The 21413-nt window shown below is 39.7% G+C and overlaps 1 protein-coding gene across 1 annotated transcript in view; it reads right to left on the bottom strand.

The window, feature by feature from the left end:
* The window catches only part of DTWD2 (DTW domain containing 2), a 107232-nt gene that overhangs the window by 41386 nt on the left and 44433 nt on the right, over nucleotides 1–21413 (bottom strand). The window contains exon 3 of the mRNA XM_060761940.2: nucleotides 16205–16299. Coding sequence (XP_060617923.2) covers nucleotides 16205–16299 — 95 coding nt within the window. The remainder of the gene's footprint in view (nucleotides 1–16204; nucleotides 16300–21413) is intronic.

Below are 21413 nucleotides of genomic sequence, written 5' to 3'. Positions count from 1 at the left end.
AGACAAGAAACAATCAGAGCCAACTAACACTTCCAACAAAAGATCTTCCCAGGCAGTAAGAAGCCAGACCTTGAAACTTCTAGGCCATTAAATGCTAATCAAGGTGGCCAATTGAAACATTCACACCTACCTCAAAGAGACAAGAGTTCTTTCTCCTACCCTGGACATTCCACAGATATATAAACTTCATTTTCCTAGTTTCCAACAGATCTCACAACCTCTGAGGATGCGTGCCATAGATGCAGGTGAAAAGTCGGGAGAGAATTCTTCTGGAACATAGCCATACAGCCTGGAAGACTTACAACAACCCAGTGATTCTGGCCATGAAAGCCTTTGACAATACAATTTTAATCTCTTTGTACTTTCATTTCCTTTAGACCTTAATGTTTATCCTACCCCCTGCCTCACCTCCCCACTCCAACTTGGCAAATGAGGATACAGTTGAGGAATCTGATGAATGAAATGGACTCCCAAAGTTTATACAATAATACATTCATTAAATATTTAAAGCACTAAACTATTTTGCTGCTCTTGCTGGAACAATGAAAGCAGCTATCTGTCTAAGATTTTGCAGAGATGAGCATCAACACAAAAACTAAAACAACAAAAAGTAATGGAAGTTAAATCAGGAAAGAGGACATTTTAGGACATGATAAAGCAAGATTATGAAATGGTTCTTAGACTGAATCCTTAGAATAGAGATGAACATCTCCCTGGAGAGAACTCAATGTTTTCTCTGGAATGAAGTCAGTATGCAAATCTCCCCACCTCTGAGACCTATGGTGACAACTGCTTTTAGATAGCCAATATAAAGTCCTTCCATTACTCCATAGTGATGAAGCTACGGCTTTCCAAAAGTATGGATAATCAACCATCGGAAACTCCGAACAACAAAACCACTGGCAACGGAATATGAAAATTGTAGTCCAAATTACTAATTATCTCACTAAGGATATGACATTTTACAGCAAGAGTCAGAAGTTATTCAGTTCTATGCTTAGCAAAGTTGGGGATTGCTTCTGGCTGGCTACAACTTGCCATGACAGTCAGTTATCACAGGCAAGAATGGTATGCTTCATGAGTATGTGCAAGTAAGATATAAAATAAATTGCAAACATCTCGGTGGCTACATCAAGACAGAGATATTCCCACAAGATTAAAACGGATATTAAGAAAGTTACAGTTGGCTAGTAGAGAGAGATCAAAGCAAAGCAGAATGGAGAAGAAGCTATGAGTAAATTGCAGAAGATAAAAGCAGTGCACTATTTTCTATTTTAATCATCACCACTGTAGATTTTGTTCCTGTTCCCAAGTAGGGTTGTGCGCAGATCTGTTTTTCAAAACAGGCTCCAGATGATTCAGCTTTTTTTACTACCTGTTCATCCATTACGGAATGGGCTGGGCAGCCATGTTTTCTTCGGCTGTAACAAAACACACGGCTACTTTTGGTTTTTTTCAGTTACATTTGATGCATGGAGTGGTATCTACATGTGCACAGGGGATTCCTGTGAGGCGGTGAGCCCTCTTGCCTACCTCAGCCAATCAGAAGAAGAAAGCCGCTCACATGTTAGCTAGCTCTTGCACTGCTGTTGCACTGCTCTTTGGATCACTTTGCTTGCATTTGGACTCAATTCTAATCTTTTCCTTTGGCAATTCAATTTAATTTTCTTAGTCTAATATCTTTCATTCCTTCTCTCTCTCTCTCTCTCTCTCTCTCTTTTTTTTTTTTACTATTTCACTAAGGAAGTGAGGGTGGCCATGCATTTGGGGGGCTGTGAAAGGGTATTTGGGAGGTGTTTGTTTAAATATTGGGGTGGTTTATTGAAGGGAGAGGGCTGACTCCTTTGAGTTTCCATGGGGAGAATCCAATTCCTCCTCAGCCCTATCTTCTTGCTTCTCTCTATGCAGTCCTGCACCTTGCCCCAAAAATACTTTTAAAATATTACCAAAAAAGCTCTTCTTTTCATTCACCTCTTTGACTGACTATTATTTATTTATTTATTTATTTGTAGCACTTTTATCCCACCCTTTTCAGTCCGAAGGTGACTCAGGGTGGTGTACAAAGGGGCAATGATTAGATGCTACAAGATACATACATACATACATACATACATACATACATCAGCTAAAAACAATTAAATCACATAATAAAATCCATATAAAAACTATTAAAACTATAATAATCAATGTATTCCAGTTCAACTCCTTATCCATTTACATTGTTTATGCCATTCTGTGTTCATTATTTCATAATACTGTGTTTGTCTGGTTACATTGAAGTTCCGAAAGCTTGCTCGAAGAGCAGGTTTTTACTCTTTTCCGAAAGATCAGGAGGGAGGGGGCCAATGTAATATCCCCTCTCCTGGCCTATCTTCAGGCTCGTGTACTCCTGCCCCAGTTCACTTGGCTTGTGTATGTCCTCTGGCCTGTGTACTCCTCCATTAGTCTAGCACTGCAGCCTTCCTTCCCAATTTTTCTTTTATTAAAATAAAAAAAAAAATTAAAAAGCTCCCGTAAGTTGCTTGTTGTTCCTCTTTGAATCTCTCTCATATATTTTTCTAATGGCTTCTCTCTGTGTGTGCTCCTTCTCTCTCACAAGAAGTCTGAGCTTACCCCACCTCCAATATATAAAAAGTTGTGTGTGTGTGTGTAAAATTCAGAATTAAATATATAAAACGTGTGTGTGTGTGTGTGTGTGTATAGAGAGAGAGAGAGTGAGAGAGAGTGAGAGAGAGGGAAAGGAGGGTGAGGTATGGGTGATGCTGCTGGGTCAAGTGGCCAGGCTTTCAGGGGAGTGAAAGCCAGAGGGAGACAGAGAGGTACTACTGAATCTCAATCAGATCCTCTCATGGGTTATTTTTTAATGGAGATTTTATTTTTATAAAGTTTAAGAATTTCCTAAAAATCAATAGATGACCCAAATGTTTTGAAACTTGGGGGTCTAGCAGTGGTAAATGTGCCCTCTAAATGTGGCCATTTATGTCCAATAGCCCTAAAAATGATACACAGAGAAGACTCAGAAGTCCTCTCCTTGCTGCCAATGAGCCAGATCTTCATGGAGCAAAAAAAGAATCTTTTGGCTAGCAGATCAAAAAACAGTGGGAAAAAATGGTTTTGGAAGCAAAGGAAGTGGGGGGGGGGGAATGTCTGAGCAACAAGGGGAGGGTCCAGGCAGCGAGAGAGGCAGGGGAGTAAAGGTCTGTGCCCCAAGAGGACGCTACTACTGTTCTTTCTGGCAGCTTAAAATTTTAATTTTCCTGCATTTCTCAGCAGGAAGAAAGAGGAGACAGCAGGAAGCAGCATGGGACCATGGAACACCTCACTATCAATCATGAAACCCCAGGGCCTCATTGGAGCAGAGTTTGAAAACATCTCATATATAGTCAGCCCCCTACATTTATAGGGATTACGGATGCAGAACCCCAGCAAAAGTGGGGGGAAAGTGAATATTATAAACAAACACACAAACATAAGCATGCAAACTATGGGATCCTTTCCCACCAACAGCACCAGTCCATGACTCCAAAATTCAAACCCATTTCCCTCTGATCCACCTTCTTGCCCCGCTCCACCTGCTGCCTTTATAGTTCTCCGTCACTGTCCTACAAACAGCACCAACCACTTGTTCCCTTCCTCAGTTTCCCACTGCTAAGCCTTACCCAGATTTTAAACCCCTTTCTTCACCTCTACCTTTTATCAGTTCCGACTTACAAACAAATTCAACTTAAGAACAAACCTACAGAACCTAACTTGTTCATAACTTGGGGGCTCCCTGTAATCAAATTTGCAAAAGAGAAACCCGCAAATCCGGGCGGTTGACTGTAGTCTATTTGAAATTAACACAATTTCTGTGGTACTTCATAACTTTATGTAGGAATAATTGTGACAAGAACATTACTTTGTCCTGAAACAAAGATGTATCAAGAAGCAGCAAGAGTTTTGACAATATTTCTTAATTCAAGCAGAGTAGATGCAAGTGTTTGATTACCCCAAAGAACAATCACCCCCTCCTCTATTCAAAGACAAGGTTTTAAATATCTTACATCTTGATGTAAATTGAGAAACATAAACTTGTGTTCCATACAAATATGATTTTCTTACGAAGGACCCACTTTCTTTCTGAGCCTTCAGCTGCTTCAAAGAAGCTGACAAAAGACTGGCAGCTGCTTCAGTGCGAATCGAGGGCAAAATGAATGTTCCTACCAAGGTTAGCTACTTCAGTTCCAGCATTTTCAAGCCTCTAAGGATTTAGCATTACTAAAAATAAACAAAAGTGGGTTTTGTGTTCTTTCATAATCCTTATCTGGTATAATTCTAAAAAGAATTCTATTCACGGAACTGGTGCATACAAGTCCTGCGTATACAGGCAAAGGATTTATTCTTCCATCTTTTCAGCTCTTACCAGCAAAATGCACATCCCTTTCATGCTAACAAAAAAGTTAATTCAGCAAAAATGATAGTTCTATTCCTTAACTCTCAAAGTCACAAATCTCAGTTTGGGAGTTTTTGTTTTTGGTTTGTAGCACATGTTAAAGTTTGAAGACAAAACCCATGGTATGAAAGAGGAATGTGCAAGCCACCACCCTGGACTTCAAGTATATTGAAGTAATCATGAAGGTCAAGACAAATGAACACTTGAGCACATATGCCCTCAGCTACATATTTCCAATTCACCTTGCTATTCTGCGACAAAATAAGATGCCCCCCTTTATGTCAAAAGGATTTCACATAAAGGGCAAGATGTAGGAGGACATGCATTCTTACAATATAGTGCCTGCACCCTACCCAAAATTATGATGAGCTATTGGGGCGGTGGCGCAATGGGTTAAACCCTTGTGCCGACAGGACTGAAGACCATCAGGTCAGAGCTTCGAATCTGCGGAGAGCATGGATTAGCTCCCTCTGTCAGTTCCAGTTCCCCATGCAGGGACATGAGAGAAGCCTCCCACACGAATGGTAAAACATCAAAACATCTGGACGTCCCCTGGGTAACATCCTTGCAGACGGACAATTCTCTCACAGCAGAAGCAACTTGCAGTTTCTCAAATTGCTCCTGACATTAAATAAATAAATAAATAAGTAGATAAGTAAATAAGTATATAAATAAATAAATGAAATTGGGGGTGTGGGTGGTAGCGGTTTGATTTGGCTCATTCTCTACCAAGAGGATACTAGAATAGAAAACTGTGCATGTGAAGAGTACAGCTGTCCTTTTTGCTTCTCCTTTTTACTCATTTCATAGAATCATAGAATCAAAGAGTTGGAAGAGACCTCATGGGCCATCCAGTCCAACCCCCTGCCAAGAAGCAGGCATATTGTATTCAAATCACCCCTGACAGATGGCTATCCAGCCCCTGTTTAAAAGCTTCCAAAGAAGGAGCCTCCACCACACTCCGGGGCAGAGAGTTCCACTGCTGAATGACTCTCACAGTCAGGAAGTTCTTCCTCATGTTCAGATAGAATCTCCTTTCTTGTAGTTTGAAGCCATTGTTCTGCGTCCTAGTCTCCAAGGAAGCATTTCCATGAGGGATTTTTAATGTGATTAATTGTGGCTAGCCAGCCTCATTTCATAGTCCTAGGTGTTGAGCTGCAAGTCGCAGCATCCCAAGTCAGCAAATGGACAGATGGTGAAAATTCCCTGCCATAAAATCTGGTGCGGGGTTGGTGGTGGTGACATAATTTCTGCTCCTCCTCTAAGGAGAAACCTCATCCAAGCATCACCCCAGATCACCAGAAGACTCTAACATCCTTCATTCCAGAGCAGCTGAATTAAAGGCGACAAACAATGCATCCAACGGCAGAATAATTTCCTGTGTTTCAAATACAGTTCTATAGTCAATGTATATGTTTTCCCCAACACTCTAAAAGATGCACATGGCTAAAAAGATCCAGATATGTGAGTCCGCTTGGGGAGGCAGGGTGAAATGCAAATAAAGTTATTAAAGTTATTATTTTATCCTTGTGCATCTTCTTAATGGCTGACTCTGCTTTTCCTCTTTTTTAAAAGTACCATTGCTCTGTTTTAGTGGAGGAGCAAATCAAAGCAAATCAAAGCCACAAGTAGGCCATCCTATGGGAAATCAGTAGCAAGAACATATGACAGAAGATGCTGAATTATTCTAGTACTCTTTATTCACCTGTATGAAATTGCTAAGAAAAAGTATCTCAGATGATGGAAGGATTTGTCTAGTCTCTGAGGAAAAAAACTGAATCAGTAGGCTTGGAGAATAGAGTCACATGATGTAACTTGGTGGTGGTGGTGATGGTAGAGTCAATGTACTGTAGTAGTTTGAGTGTCAGACTGGGAATCTTTGAGACCAGTGCTCAAATCCCTGCTCAACCATAGAAAACCACCAGGTAATGATCAAGTCTTGCCAAGAAAGCAGCAATAACCTGGAAATAATCTGAAGGCACACAACAACAACAACAACAACAACAACAACAACCTAACTAAGGTAGTAATTTCATGTGCTGTGAAAATTCAACCATTGTAATAGGGTAAAGGGAGACTGAGGAGACAAATCCCTTCACCTTGTGAAGAAAAGCAAGGCTTGAACAGTCTCTACAGAGTTGTTTTGGGATTGTTCAATGTATTGTTGGAGGCATTCATGGCAGGAATCACTGGATTGCTGTGTCGTTTCCATGCTGTATTGCTGTGTTCTAACAGCATTTTCTCCTGACATTTCACCTGCATTTATGGCTGGCATCTTTAAAGGATCTGAAGGTAGTCAAGCAAGTGGAGTATATATTCTTGTGTAAGGTCCAAGGTGGGAGGAAAGAACCATTGTCTGTTAAACAAATGTAATGGGTTGAGTACCATCAGATCCTCTGAATATGCCAGCTATAGCTATAGGAGCCCCTGGTGGTGCAATGGGTTAAACCCTTGTGCTGTCAGGACTGTTGACCAACAGGTCAGCAGTTCGAATCCAGGGAGAGCAAGTTGAGCTCCCTCTATCAGCTCCAGCTCTCCATGCAGGGACATGAAAGAAGCCTCCCACAAGGATGGTAAAACATCAAACATTTGGGCGTCCGCTGGGCAATGTCCTTGCAGATGGCCAATTCTCTCATATCAGAAGCGACTTGCAGTTTCTCAAGTTGCTTCTGATACAACATCAACAAAAAGCCTGGAAACCACACAACACCTGTTTTGGGATTGTTTGGAAACTTAGTTCCCAGAGAGGCCTCAAAAGGGTTGGATCTAGCAAGTTCTTGTCCTTTTTTCACTTTAAGTTAGTTTTCTTTTCTTCTTACCATCACCACCACTCTGCCCTTTTGTTAGACTGGCAGGGGCAGGAAAAGTAGCGTTTTTGAATTTCTCCTTTTTCAGCATTTGAATGTCAAGAGTACTCAGAGCTTGAGCAAGAGTTGTGATAGTAAGCCCTGCACATTCAAGGGTAGCACATTCAAGGTTGAAAGCATGGCAAAGTGGAAACAAAAAGTGAAACCTGGGACCATTGTGATAAAGTAAGATTGCCGAGAGGAACTCAACTATCTTAGAGTGGAATTGTTCTATCACATATGGGAGTGCCCAGGTCTAACACACATTAGAACAAATTCCTGCCTGTCAAAGTACAAGGGAGAGACAAGCATTTGCTGAACACTTGAAACAATAATTTGAGAAATGGAATAATTGTTATGAAACAGGTGCTGCACTGGATAACCTGTCCTAATGCTATGTATGTATCTCATCTGAGACAGCTGAGACATGTAAAGGAAGAATGAGTACCTGCTTGAACAATTATGAATAGCAATACCTTACTAGCCATCAATTCTCTTCTCCCACCCCACCGGGACAGAGAAAAGCAATTTAATAATTTGACTAGCATGCATTTGAATACTGCCTCAGGGAACAGCTTTTGACAGCTACATGTCCCAAGAATTCTCTGTCCTGAGAATCCACTGTCCATTTTTCTAATGTAATCTCCCTCACGTGACTAGTTGAAGCAACTTTGCACTTATTCTCAAAGTTCTTCTTAGTTTCTTAATTTGCTTTCCAGATTATTAACTAGTGCTTGCCTCTTGTTACCTACCCCAGCAATCACTTCCCTAAAATGTTTCCACAAGACTGTCTCTCTTTAGTACAATATAACTCATACTAAAGAAAAACAGGTGCCTCCCTGGGCTCTCTGCAACTCTCTGAAGGGTAACTTATTCTTCTGTCAACATTCTGCCATCACACAAGGCTTAGTAATGTTTGATAGGCCTGAGTTAAGAAGCCCGATTCAATGGTGCGCATTATTTATTATTTAAAGCATTTTGCAGCCTGTTCAATTGAAAATGACTCCCAGGACAGCTTACAAAGATCAAAACATTTCCTTTCCTCAGGCTTACAATGTAAAAGACATGACACAGAGGAAAGGGGATGTAAAGAAATGCATACAGTACAGTACACTATGTTTACTCATATCCAAGTCCCACTGTATCTGCTGCATTACTATTAGAATTGCAGTCTAACAAATCCAATGTGAATACCAACTAAAGCAGACTCACTGACATGAATAGCATTTGTTATTCACAAAAGTGTAGGTCCCATTGATTTCAACATGTCTCTTTGAGTTGGGACTATTATTGCATATAGCCCTTAATTCCAGGTTGGATGCTCCTAAGAAATGCTTAGGCTAGGTTTTTTAAAAAATAAAATATTCAATTCTTTCCCACAAAAACTTGATGTCTCCTGCTTTTCGTAAGACACCAAGGATGGTCCCAGGAAACATCAGAAAGGCTTCCACCAGGATAAAATGTAAGAGCTCTGTATGAATATTCAGTTATCTCTGCATGGGAAGTACTATTGTAATTCAGCAGAGAGGCAATCACTTGTGGTAGACCAACACTTTCCTGTACAGCACTGATACAGGAGTGAAGAGACAGGAAGGCAAAATTGTTAGATGTTCAGCTTCCTCAAAGCTGCAATTTCCAAAATTACTTTGTAGGGACAGCTATGAAAATGCAACCATTTGTCTGATATCTCTCTCTGTAATGAAGAGTTGTAAATTTCTGGACACACAATGTGATTGGAAACATCCCAGTGCAAAGGATAGATATGATACTTAATAAAATCAAACTTTTGAGGCAGCCATCGAGTGGCAATACTGCTATTTGGCTGACTGTATCCCCTTGTACAAACCTGCCCAGGCCCTTAGATCTTCAGGAGAGGCCCTTCTCTCGGTCCCACCTCCATCTCAAGCTCAGTTAATGGGAATGAGAGAGTGTGCCTTCTCTGTGGCTGCCCCTCAACTCTAGAACTACCTGCCAGAATGGTCCCTTCTCTGCTGTCCTTCCAGTTGCTGGCTAAAACCCTTTTATTCAGACAGGCTTTCGAACAAGAAGGTTATTAAGATCAATTGGGGGGGGGGGGAGGGCTGTGGTTTTAACTTTGACTAGCATTGAATATGTCTGAATGGTTTCTAACTGTGAATTTTAATACTCTTGATATTTAATTCTGTTTCAATGTTTATATGTTTGCATATTTTAAACTGTATACTAGTGTTTTATGGTGAGATTAAAGTGGGGTATAAATAAATAAATAAATAAATAAATAAATAAAAGGTCAATATTTTTAGCCGTTCACTTATGTGTAATGATATCATCATTGACAGGTAAGTTCTCAGGCTACATAATCAGTAACATATTACAAGAATCTATGTTTCCATTTCCCACATAAGTATATGTATTCACTTGAAGGCCAAAATCCAATAACATTATTCCTTTCATGTAATGCTTGCCATATGTGAAACCTGCCTTTTCCCTTGAAGTTCTAGGCGACCTTCAGAACCTGCTCTGAAGTTCTAAGAAATGTCATGAGAAAATTTGTGGGGAGCATCAAGATCTGCAGGAGAGATTGGAAGAAGGTGGAGGGGGGGCTGTTGTACAGCAGATAACTGCAAGTGTGACATTGGATTTAAATTAGCACTTATAACCATTGCAAGTATGGAGACTCTGCATCTAGGAGTATTTGTATTAACAACCATTATTAATATACAGTTTATTAAAATATTATGTTAATTTGAAAACTTCTTAAAAATAAAAAGGTCAGAGAAAAAAAATAACAAAGACAATTGAAGCAAAAAAAGCATTCTAGGACTTTTTATTTATTGGGCTTTTTAAGATACTGATTTTAAATTAGAGAATTGTGATACCATCAAGAAACACATTTCAGTGAATTATAAGAAGTCAGTACAAAGGGTTTTTAAAGCAAATGCAAAACAATTCTAAAAAGCTCCACCAAGATTTTTCTTCCTTGTTTGCTGGTAATGTTTGCTTTGGAATGAGCATTAGGATCTTTTACAGTTCAAACAAAATAGTATTTATGATTCGAGATTGGTTGCAATAATACATATTATAAATCTTGAAGAGAATAAATCCCAGAATAAGGGCTTTTATTGCTTTGCCAAAATGTTTACGATGAATAATAGAACACGCACTTGGTCAAAAATACACAGTGATTATTAAATAAACCATAATATGTTACAGGATATGGCTTTATTTATTTATGATGTATTTTAAATTAAGCATGATGGTAAATAGATAAACGACTATCTATTGTCTATGTTATGAATTTAATAATATTTCTTTGAGCAGATTTCTGCCAAGAGATTACACAGAGCAACAGCAGACAAGTTATAAAGGCTGAAATCTGATCTCTAGGTGCAGTTTATGCTACTTTACTATCCCTTAGGGCAAACGTATATTTTATGTCATTTCTCTGTACTTCTAAAAACATCTGAACTTTTTTTCCCCTTATGGCATCATATTTATTATCTCCCATACACCCACACATAGATGCAGTCCTTAAGCATTCAGTGGTTATGACTCAAACTAGCAGAATGCCCCAGGTGGCAATTCTCTCAATAGTGACTCACTAGGGAATGGGACTATCTGGATGGAAGTAGGATAAAGCGAGGTGGAACGTCACTGAAGCTATATCAGCAAATGCAAAAGGGAAGGGGGAGAGAAATTGCAAAGGCTTTGGGGATAGAGCTAAGAACCAGCAAGCCAAGAAACAGAGGTAATGCCTTCAGGCTAACCATAAGTCAGAAAGTACAGGCACCTGAACTAGTTGAGAGACTGGCAGGCACAACAACAAATGAATATAACAGATATGTTTCAGCTTCCAGACAATAATTTGAAACACAGGCCTGATAGATCAGATCAATCTAGTCCAGCAGTCTGTTCCCACAGCATCTGACCTAGAATAGAGGAATCACTGAACACTAAGTCAAAGAGTTGGAAGGGACCTTATAGGTCATGAGCTCCAATCCACTGCTCAACCAGTCTCTTATTTGAAGGCCTCTGGAAAAATATCCCACTACATCTCTAGGCAATTGATTCCATTGCTGAACTGTTCTTACTGTCAAGTTCCTTCAAATGTTCAGCTGAAATCTCATCTCCTGTAACTTCAAACCATTAGACCTCATCTGATCCTCTGAGGAAGCAGAGAACATGCCTGCACCCTGCTCTTGTTAAATAACCTTGAGGACTTTAAAGAGTGCAGTTATGTCACTCCCACAATCTTCTTTTCACCTAGTTGAATAATTTTGAGGGATGGACAATATTTCCCCCTTTCCAGTCCTCTAGTACACCACTTGTTCTCCAAAATTTCTCAGAAATGCTGACAAGATGTTTAGTAAGTACAATAACAAGTTCCTTCAATAGTCTGGGATGCAATTAATCTGGTCCTGCAGATTTGAATTAGGTTGGTTATAATTATTCCTAATTAACTCTCTATCAGTCTTGATTTGCAATCCAGATCCCTTGTCTCTCCAGCTATTCATTGAAGTGTTCGCATTTTGCCATCCTTACCGAATAATGGCCCCACTGTCTTCTTAGTTATTCTCTTGCCTTGAATTTATCTTGCCTTTTTGTTTCTCCTTGCTTAAAGGACCTGCCTATCTTCGAGACCTTATGAACCCACACGATCCCTAAGATCTTCTGGGAAGGCCTTTCTCTTGCTTCCACCTCTGTCACAGATGTGGTTGGTGGGGACGAGAGAGAGTGCCTTCTCAGTTGTTGCTCCCCAGCTCTGGAACTCCCTCCCCAGGAAGATCAGACTAGCACCCTCCCTATTTACCTTTTGCAAAAATCTAAAAACCTGGATGTTCCGTTGTGCGTTTCACTAAACAATTCTCATGACAACTGGCCCCAGATAGGACCCAAATTTTTTCCACACACTTTACTACTGTTATAATCAAAGTTAGAATATTTCCTTCTTATATTGCTCTTACCCTTAATGTCGATATATGATCTTTGTACTTTATTTATTAGCCCTATCCACTGAATTGCTGTGCACCAGTCCACCCAACCATATCAAGACTTGAATTATGATATTGCGGTTGGTTTTGATGCTTGTTTTATATTTTGTTATAATCTTGCTCTATGTTGTTTAAAATTGATGTTATGCATTCTAATGTGCTATGTTTTCAACTCTGTTGATTCGGCTTGGCCCCATGTAAGCTGCCTCGGGTCCCTTCGGGGAGATGGAGACGGGGTATAAAAATAAAGTTGTTGTTAGGTTCTTGTGGGTTTTTTCGGGCTATAGAGCCATGTTCTAGAGGCATTTCTCCTGACGTTTTGCCTGCATCTATGGCAAGCATCCTCAGAGGTAGTGAGGAACTACCTCACTACCTCTGAGGATGCTTGCCATAGATGCAAGCGAAATGTCAGGAGAAATGCCTCTAGAACATGGCTCTATAGCCCGAAAAAACCCACAAGAACCTAGTGATTCCAGCCATGAAAGCCTTCGACAATACAAAGTTGTTGTTGTTGTTATTATCTAGTCACTCTCACTCATTAGCTTTCTTTATACTAGGCTTGCAAGTTTAGGCTACACATCTATACTCTTCCCTGGTTATTTGTCCTTCCTTCTATTCTTTCAACATACTATTTCTTTTTATTTTCACTTTCTCCTAGAGTTTGCTATGTTTCTCATTTTAATTCTTTCATGTTATTGTTTGTGATTGTGCTTTTTATAACTCCTTCTTTCAGGGTGCCTTGAACATGTCTAGATATGTGATTCTACCTAGCTTTTTGCTGAATTTCTTAAAATTAAGTTTCCTTAAATCCAAGGTCAGTGTTAGCTACACTCTTCTTAATCCTGTCCCTCAAATGTGAATTCTTGCATTACACAGTCACTTCCCCCTAAAATACCAACTACTTTGATTCCAGTGACATGATCCCAACCACCTCCTGCTTATTGGTTAGGATCAAGTCCAAGATTGCTTATATCCTTGTTCCTTCCTCTACATTTTGCAATAAGAAATTATCTGCAAGACACATCAAATATTTGCTGGACAGCCTAATGCTTAGCAAAGTTAACATCCCAGCAGACATCAGTGTAACTGAATTGCTCTGGGAACTCACTTTTGCATCTTTGAGATTTCTGGGACTGGTTTTGAAAAGCATCTTCATGGTTTGGTAGCTTGTAGTGAATGTCTGTCATTTGTCTTTGACATATAATGCTACCTCTTCTCCTTTTCTGCCACATTTATTCTTTTTGAATAGTTTATATCCTTCAATTATAATATTCCAGTCATGGAAATAATTCCACCAGGTGTTTGTTATGCCTATAAAGTCATATTTGTTGTCTGAACTAGGGCTTCAAATGCATGCAGCTTGTTTCCTTAACTCTATGTGTTGTTATATAGACATTGGGTGTTTTGTTGGATATGAAGTCACCATTTTACAAGAAGCAAGCCTGCTTGCATGAACTAGTGAATCACTGACATTTTGACGTACATTTTCAGGACTTATAAACTGATAACTGATGAGTGATACTTTGATATTCACATTCCAAAGCTGCACAGTCTTAACTCTGATATGTACATGTAGTGATATTTTTTCTCTACAACAGCATTTCAGATCACTTGTATATATTGAGAAGCCTCTTTCAAAGGCGCACATTGCCAAGTTGCGATTCATGATACACCCACATACCCAGGAGTAAGCTACATTGAATTCAATGGTAATTATTTCTAAGTAGATGCATATACAGTAGCCCAGTTAATTGCCTTGATAAAAACGTAGCATGGTGTAAAGAGTAAAGGAGTACATGCAGAATACCCACAGTTTGGGACATATTACCTCACTGGGACAAGTACCTTAATCATATCTAAAACAGGATAACAAACTTTGCAAAATGCTCGTTATTGGGAAAGCTATAATTGTTGAAGATCTGCATTTCTTGTTAAAGACATGGGAACATTATGAGGAAAAAAGCTGGCAAAAAGGTAGCAAAAACGTAATTCTGAAAAGTCATACAAAACATTTTGGGTGTAGGGGCATATGTGATCTATGGTCCATGCTTCAATAAACATAGGCAGACTTGCCAATTACCGTCCTGTTTCTAATCTGCCATTCTTAGACAAGGTGATAGAGCAGGTTGTACTGGGACAATTGCAACAATTCCTGGATGACACAGCCGGCCTGGGCCCTTTCCAGTCAGGTTTTCGCCCAGGTCATGGGACGGAGACAGTCCTGGTTGCCATTACGGATGAACTCCGTCGCCAGTCTGACAACGGTGGATCCGCGCTACTGGTACTTCTCGACCTTACCGCAGTGTTTGACACCGTCGACTACGATCTAATGATTCACCGTCTTGCCATGTTCGGAGTTCGTGGTCAGGCCCTCAATTGGTTCAACTCATTTCTCCGGAACGTGTGGAGTACATGGATCAAGTCTCCGATAGATCCCCCCTCCTATGTGGGGTCCCCCAAGGTGCAATTCTCTCTCCTCTTCTCTTCAACATCTACGTTAGACCCCTTGCTAGTTTGGCTCGGAGTTTCGGCCTGGACTGCTACCAATATGCAGACGATACCCAACTCCTTCTGCACCTGGAGCCTGGAGCAACATCAATTCCAGACAATTTCACCCTATGTCTGGAAGCTCTGTTAAATTGGCTACGTGCTAGCAGACTGAAGGTGAACCCGGCAAAGACTGAGATTCTCTGACATGGCCGCCCGACAGGTCTGACTCCTCCATTACCCACCTTCGATGGTGCCCCCCTATCTCCATCGACCACTGTTAAGAACTTAGGTGTCATCCTGGATTCACAGCTGACAATGGAAGCTCAGGTCGCTGCTGCCAGCAAACAGGCCTTTTTCCATCTACGACAAGCGAGGCAACTGGCACCCTACCTATCTGACGAGGCTCTGGCAACAGTCATCCATGCCACGGTCACATCTAGGCTGGACTATTGCAACACCCTGTATGTTGGCCTTCCAATGTCTACGACCCGAAAGCTCCGTATTGTTTAGAATGCGGCAGCCAGGTTACTCACAAGAACGCCCATGAAATGCCATATAACACCAGTGCTGCAACATTTACATTGGCTTCCAACTGAGTACCGTGGCCTGTATAAGATGCTAGTTCTGACCTTTAAAACTCTTTACGGCCAAGGTCCATCATACTTTAGGGACCACCTCTCCTTCTCCTATCATCGGAGGTCGCAACGACCAGTCCAACGTGACTTACTCCATATACTGGGTCCTAGAGAAGTGCACTTGGAAAGGACCAGACGCAGGGCTTTTTCTATTTCTGCCCCTGCCTTGTGGAATTCCTTGCCACCCTACATGAGAGCCATGCGTGACTTAGGGCCTTTTACTCTCGCACTTAAGACCTGGCTTTTTACTAGAGCATTTGATCTCTGTTGATTTTTAATTTTTGTATGTATGTATTTTATCTTTTGTAATTTAGCTGTAAATCGCCTGGAGCATTCTCGGATGGAGGGCAATTAATAAATTATTAAATGATGATGATGATGATGATGACAACTCAGTGCAGGACACACATTTTGCTTCCTACTTATGAGTGAACTTGCAAATAAAGATTGTGAATAGAAGGTTTAATTAGTTTCATTTGATTTCCTACCTTTCTCTTAGCACAGGATTCAAAGGACACAAAATCCTCATATAATTTGTGCAGTTAGAAATAAATTTAGATTCTATATAAAAAACCTGTCCAGGGAGGTAATATTGCAACCCTCAACAGAGAGAAGAAAAATAGATTTCAGAACTGAAGAAAGAAATAATGATATCTGTCATTTGGGATTGACTTAAACACTATTTTTATTTATGCATTTGGAGACATTTTTCAATTTCATTTTTATTATTAATACATTCATTAAGCACTGGACTAATACCATGAAGCATTTTACAGTAGATTACCCTTAGGGCTCAAAACACAGACAGGTTCCATTATAAGCTTTCCTTACCGGTCTTCACTAAAGCGTCGTCCAATCAAGACTTTACATTTGTCCTCGGGTAGGCAAGCAGCAAGAAGAGGAACTGTCCGTAGTACTCTACTTTCCTTCAGTTCATATGGAAAATAAAAACAAGAACTTTTTACGTCATAGTAATCTATTATTCAGTTTCATATATTTACTATAAAAAGAAAGCACACCAAAGTTTAAAAGTACAAATACTAATAAACAATATAATCCAAATACAGTAGCCAAGTGACTTATACGGTGAAATTAATAATAACATTCTATGTTGTCACCCAGATTGTAATAGAGTTCCATCTAATTTAGCCACTATATTCCACTGAATTAGTGAAGATCCTAAAATCTTGAGTAACTCCTTCTAAAGCAGGAGGTGGGCACATTCTGGGGTCAATGAGCTATTTTCATGACCTGTCAAATCCATCAGTGGCAAAGCATCTATGCTGCCTCTATCCTTATCCAGTACCACCATTCTTCATTCTATGGCTTCAACTATACTCCTTCTCTACTGTGTGGTTGCAGCTTTCTTCTTTCTCATGTGATGAAGAAAGAGAATAAGAGTAACTCCCTCTCCCCCCTTCCTCCCATCACAAAAAAGCTTTCTATAGAGAAGGCTGCTCTTTGCCTGTGTGTCTTCAAGCCCGCAGCATAGGTGATATTCTTAATCAGCACTATAGGCAGGAAGGAGCCAGCTCTGTACACAGCCCAGTACTAGAAGCAGTGAGAATTGTTTTTCTTTCACCTCCCTATCTTCACCTTCTAAAGTGAAGGAAAGGAAGGATGGAGAATGACAGTGTCAGTATGGTGATGACAACTGTGAAGGAGAGGAATGGTAGGGTGGTGGAGGACAAGGGCAGTGGTTGCAGGCAGGCAATTTTAGTTTAAAGACGTCAGTCACTGATTTTGCTAATGAGATTTGGCAGAAAACCACAGTAGTCAAAACAAAACAATAACAATCAAAAAGCCAATTAACACAAGATTTTGAGGGAAGGAATCTCTGGAGATTGCAGAGCACTGAAGGTCCATCAGCTGCACATTTCCTACTCCTGCTATATATAAACTTAGCAGTGAAACGCATTCCAACTATGGTAATGTTGAAAACAGAACTAGGACTCAGTTATAAAAGGAGAAAATAAATATTGACCTATTCTCCTTGACAAAAATAATGGCATGTCTGTTGCCTAACAATTCTGTTCAATATTTTATTAGGCAGAGACACTTGAAAATGTACCAAGTAAGAAAACAAGCAAAAGCTATCAGAACAAGGGCTACTTTCATTGCTATAGACAAGCTGTCTTCAAATTTTAATATTGAATTAATGTAAGCAAAATGAAAAACAATTTGAAACCCATAGACTCATAGGTGTTGGAAGGGGCTTCATAGGTCATCAAGGTCAGCCCCTGGTCAATGCAAGAATTCAGGCTAGAGCTGCTTCATGAATAGAGAACAACTGTATATTTCATAATAGTCTGAAAAAAAAACTACTATAGTTTCTCACATTTAAGCCAGAAGTGAAATTTCAATCCACATAACATTGATACATGTATCAGAACCACTAAAATGAACTTATGGACAACATGCTTTTAAAGACTCTCTGTCTGCCTTTGAAGACTGTCCGGATGTTCTGAGTGGTCCAATGGGGGACAGACAGGTTGCTCACCGGAGTGACGTACAGGGAGCACACAGCCCGTTACATCTGCTCTACTGGCAGCCAGTTTGCTACCGGGCTCAATCGAAAGTGCTGGCTTTAGCCTATAAAGCCCTAAACAGATTTGGCTCGACTTATGTGTCCTAATGTATCTCCCTCTATGAGCCAGTGTTAAGATATGCTGGGGAGGCCTTGCCCTTGATCCCACCCCCTTCGCAAGTGCGACTGGTGGAGGCATGAGACAGGGCCTTCTCAGTGGTAGCCCCTCAGCTATGGAACTCCCTCCCCAGTGATATCAGACTAACCCCTTCCCCTCCTGGTCTTCAGGAAAAAGTTAAAGACCTGGCTTTGGACACAGGCATTTGAGAATTAATGAATATGGGATCTGACTTGAAGAATGTAGTATCACGAATAATGATTACGGAAATAGACACTGTGTTTTTAATCTGTTTTATTATATTTATATGTTTCAACTGTTTTATTGCTGTTTGTTGTATTTGTTTATCTGTATGTGGCACTGAATTTTGCCAAAATTTGTAGGCCACTCTGAGTCCCCTTCGGGGTGAGAAGAGCGGAGTTGAAGTATAGTACATAAATAAATAAATAAATAAATAAATGTGCAAGCTTCAGTTACAATGAACTGAGGCATGTGGTGTGGCTGCCATGCAAAAGTATTTAAAAATGACTCAGTGCAGCTGATGTTTCCATCATAAGCTATTTGTGCACAGTTCCTCACAATGCAGATACCAGTTTCCTCTGCTCCACTTGACACTTTGTTTTAGAAATGTGCAGTGAGGTGGAAAAAATTCCTTGATCTACATGCTGAGATACTGCATATAAATGGCTCATCATGCAGAAACCACCACTATGTATACACATTTATTTGGATGCAATGCACTGAAAGCAAGCATCGGCTCATTTCAAGGGAATGGGAAAGATTGCCCAATTCACTATAAAACTACTGGAATCTATCTTCTATCAGAATTGCAAACAAGCGTGGCCTAAAATATTTTTCATGCAGTGATGGTGGCTAAAACTCCGTTCTTTCAATTTTATCAAGCAACAAGAAAAATCTAAGAAAAACCCTTGAAAATGCGAATTTCTTATTTTAAAATGATAATGTATGCTACAACGGAACAAAGAAAGCATGGGTAAAACTCATCAGATCTAACAGCAAATTGAAATAAACACAGGAAACAAGCTACAGACACATTGTGTAGTGAACTAAATATACATTTCAACAGGTTATTGAATGAATTTGAAAAATCCACAAACATAATCAGATACACTTTAGGCAACTGTAAGTGCTTCCTGATGCCATTATTGAAGTACAAGGAACAGCCAAGATCATTTTATGGAACTAGACACTGTGCAGGTACATGTACAGTTGCTAATTTTTACTGGTTTATAGTAATAATCAGTTTTGGAGGGTAGTTCTTTTCCAGCTGACCTGTGATTCTGCATGAAAGGGACACTTTAAAAAAAAATTCAAAAAACCTTTTCAATTGAGATTTCCAGGACCAAGTTATGCAAAAGATGTGCCCAGTAATATGCTGCCTTCCATGTGTGAAAGGAACTGCAGGGAGGGACTTTATGATTGATGTTTATGGATTAGGTTTTCATTCCTGTGTTTCATTGCTCAAGAGAATAGCATAATAAGAAAGCATTCAGTGAGCTTGTGCTGAGTAAGAGGTTAAAATCTAAGAGGGCTTTCCGTGGGAACAGTATTTTATGAGCATTCTTTAAGCCTTAAAAGTTCTTAAGACTGCTATTCCAACAGAAAAATGAACTGTGATGAAAAAGGACTGTGCCTTAAATCTGCAGAAATTAACAGAGCTTCATGAAAAGGGGGAGGGGAGAATGCTGCAGTTTTATAATCTGTACCATTGAACTGTTCTATAGAAGCAATTTAATTTTTCCCAAGCAGTCACTATAGTATATCATTGGTAAGTAACCAAGAGTTTTGGATGGTGCTTATCTAGATGGTTCACAAAGCAAGAAGAGAAACAGAATTCACATTCATTTGTTATTATCGGCCTTGATCAGTTGGCAAGACATAGCAGATGTTAGTGGAAAGAAAAATGAAGCAGATTGGTGGGCAGGATATGGCTTTCGCTCCCAGAATCCAAAGTCCTCTCCATCTCTAAGCGTGTCTCCAACTCCGAGATAAATTTATGCCATTATTGGAACTAGCATAAATAATTTTCCTCCCAGTATTTGCAGGAAGAAAATAGTATAACGAATTCCCCAGTGTTCCTTCCTCTCTTCCAGTCTGCTGCACTCTTGCTGGGTTCGTCTGCCTCTGTCATCTCAAGAGTTCTCATCTTATTGCACGAGTAGCAAAGTATTCCAAAACAGAACATTACAGTTGTCTTTGGGTTTCAGATGCCAGGAATGGCTTGTTTAGGTTCCAAATGTTTGACCAGAACATTTTTCCAACACTAGTGTTAATCCATGTCAATGAAAGGCCACCATTCCAAAGAAAAATGTCCTTGCTACTCTGCCTGGCATTTTCATTTCTCCTTTTTTATCATTAAATGACAGAATAATTGGGAGTTGCTAGCTAGACTGAAGAAGTGGGGATGACCAATATATTCCCATACTTTTTTTTTTCCTGACAAGACCTGTAAACATCAATGGAACTTATTTCCTAGTAAGCGTGTTTTATAACAGCAGCCTAAATGTGTACAAGTGGAGGATAAAGGTGTTTTATATAGTCACTTGCAGTTTGATGCACCTGTCTATCACAGTTGGTGCAATAATGTAAATGAACCTGCAAAATACATTCTAACTGAAAAGAAAGCAAATCCTAAAATACTTTTGAAAGAGTCTCAATTTGAGATAGTCCACCATTGGCTTGGGCATCTAAGGAACTTCATTTCAAACATATGTTTATTTATATATGAACTAAGGAAAAGCTCTTTGATACACACCATTCTATAGATAATAAAGAGGACCAAATTTTCCTTTAACATTCTTGGAAATGTTACCCAAGCAATTTCAAAGCAGCCTGCTACTTGCAGGAAGAAAGGGATTTTTATTCTAGAACAGAGATAAGTAGACAGGCATCAAAAATAGCAACACTTGCAGAGGAGGAAGGTTGTAACTATGTTCTTTTTACACTTGTGTAATACATTTGGACACTTAATTGCCACACGGTTTTATAAACATAATAATCAATCCAGATTTAGAGCATGGATTCGTGTTTGGCCCATTAGGTGGCAAAATGTATTTTTTTTATTTATTTATTTATTTATTTATTTATTTATCTATCTATCATATCAGAAGCAAACCAAGGGTACAGTTGTAATGTATTTAAAAACACAAAATTTTTATATTAAATTATATTAAATGTCCTTTGACCAGTAGCTGGCTACTTAGAGTGCCTCTAGTGCTGCTGTAAGAAGGTCCTCCATTGTGCATGTGGCAAGGCTCACACTGCATTGTAATAGGTGGTCTATGGTTTGCTCTTCTGTACACCGCATGTTGTGAACTCCACTTTGAAGCCCCATTTCTTAAGGTTGGCTCTGCATCTCGTGGTGCCAGAGCGCA

This window comes from Anolis sagrei, chromosome 2 (genome assembly GCF_037176765.1).
Source record: "Anolis sagrei isolate rAnoSag1 chromosome 2, rAnoSag1.mat, whole genome shotgun sequence".
NCBI classification, from domain to species: Eukaryota; Metazoa; Chordata; class Lepidosauria; order Squamata; family Dactyloidae; genus Anolis; species Anolis sagrei.
This window is presented reverse-complemented; position numbering and strand designations above follow the sequence as displayed.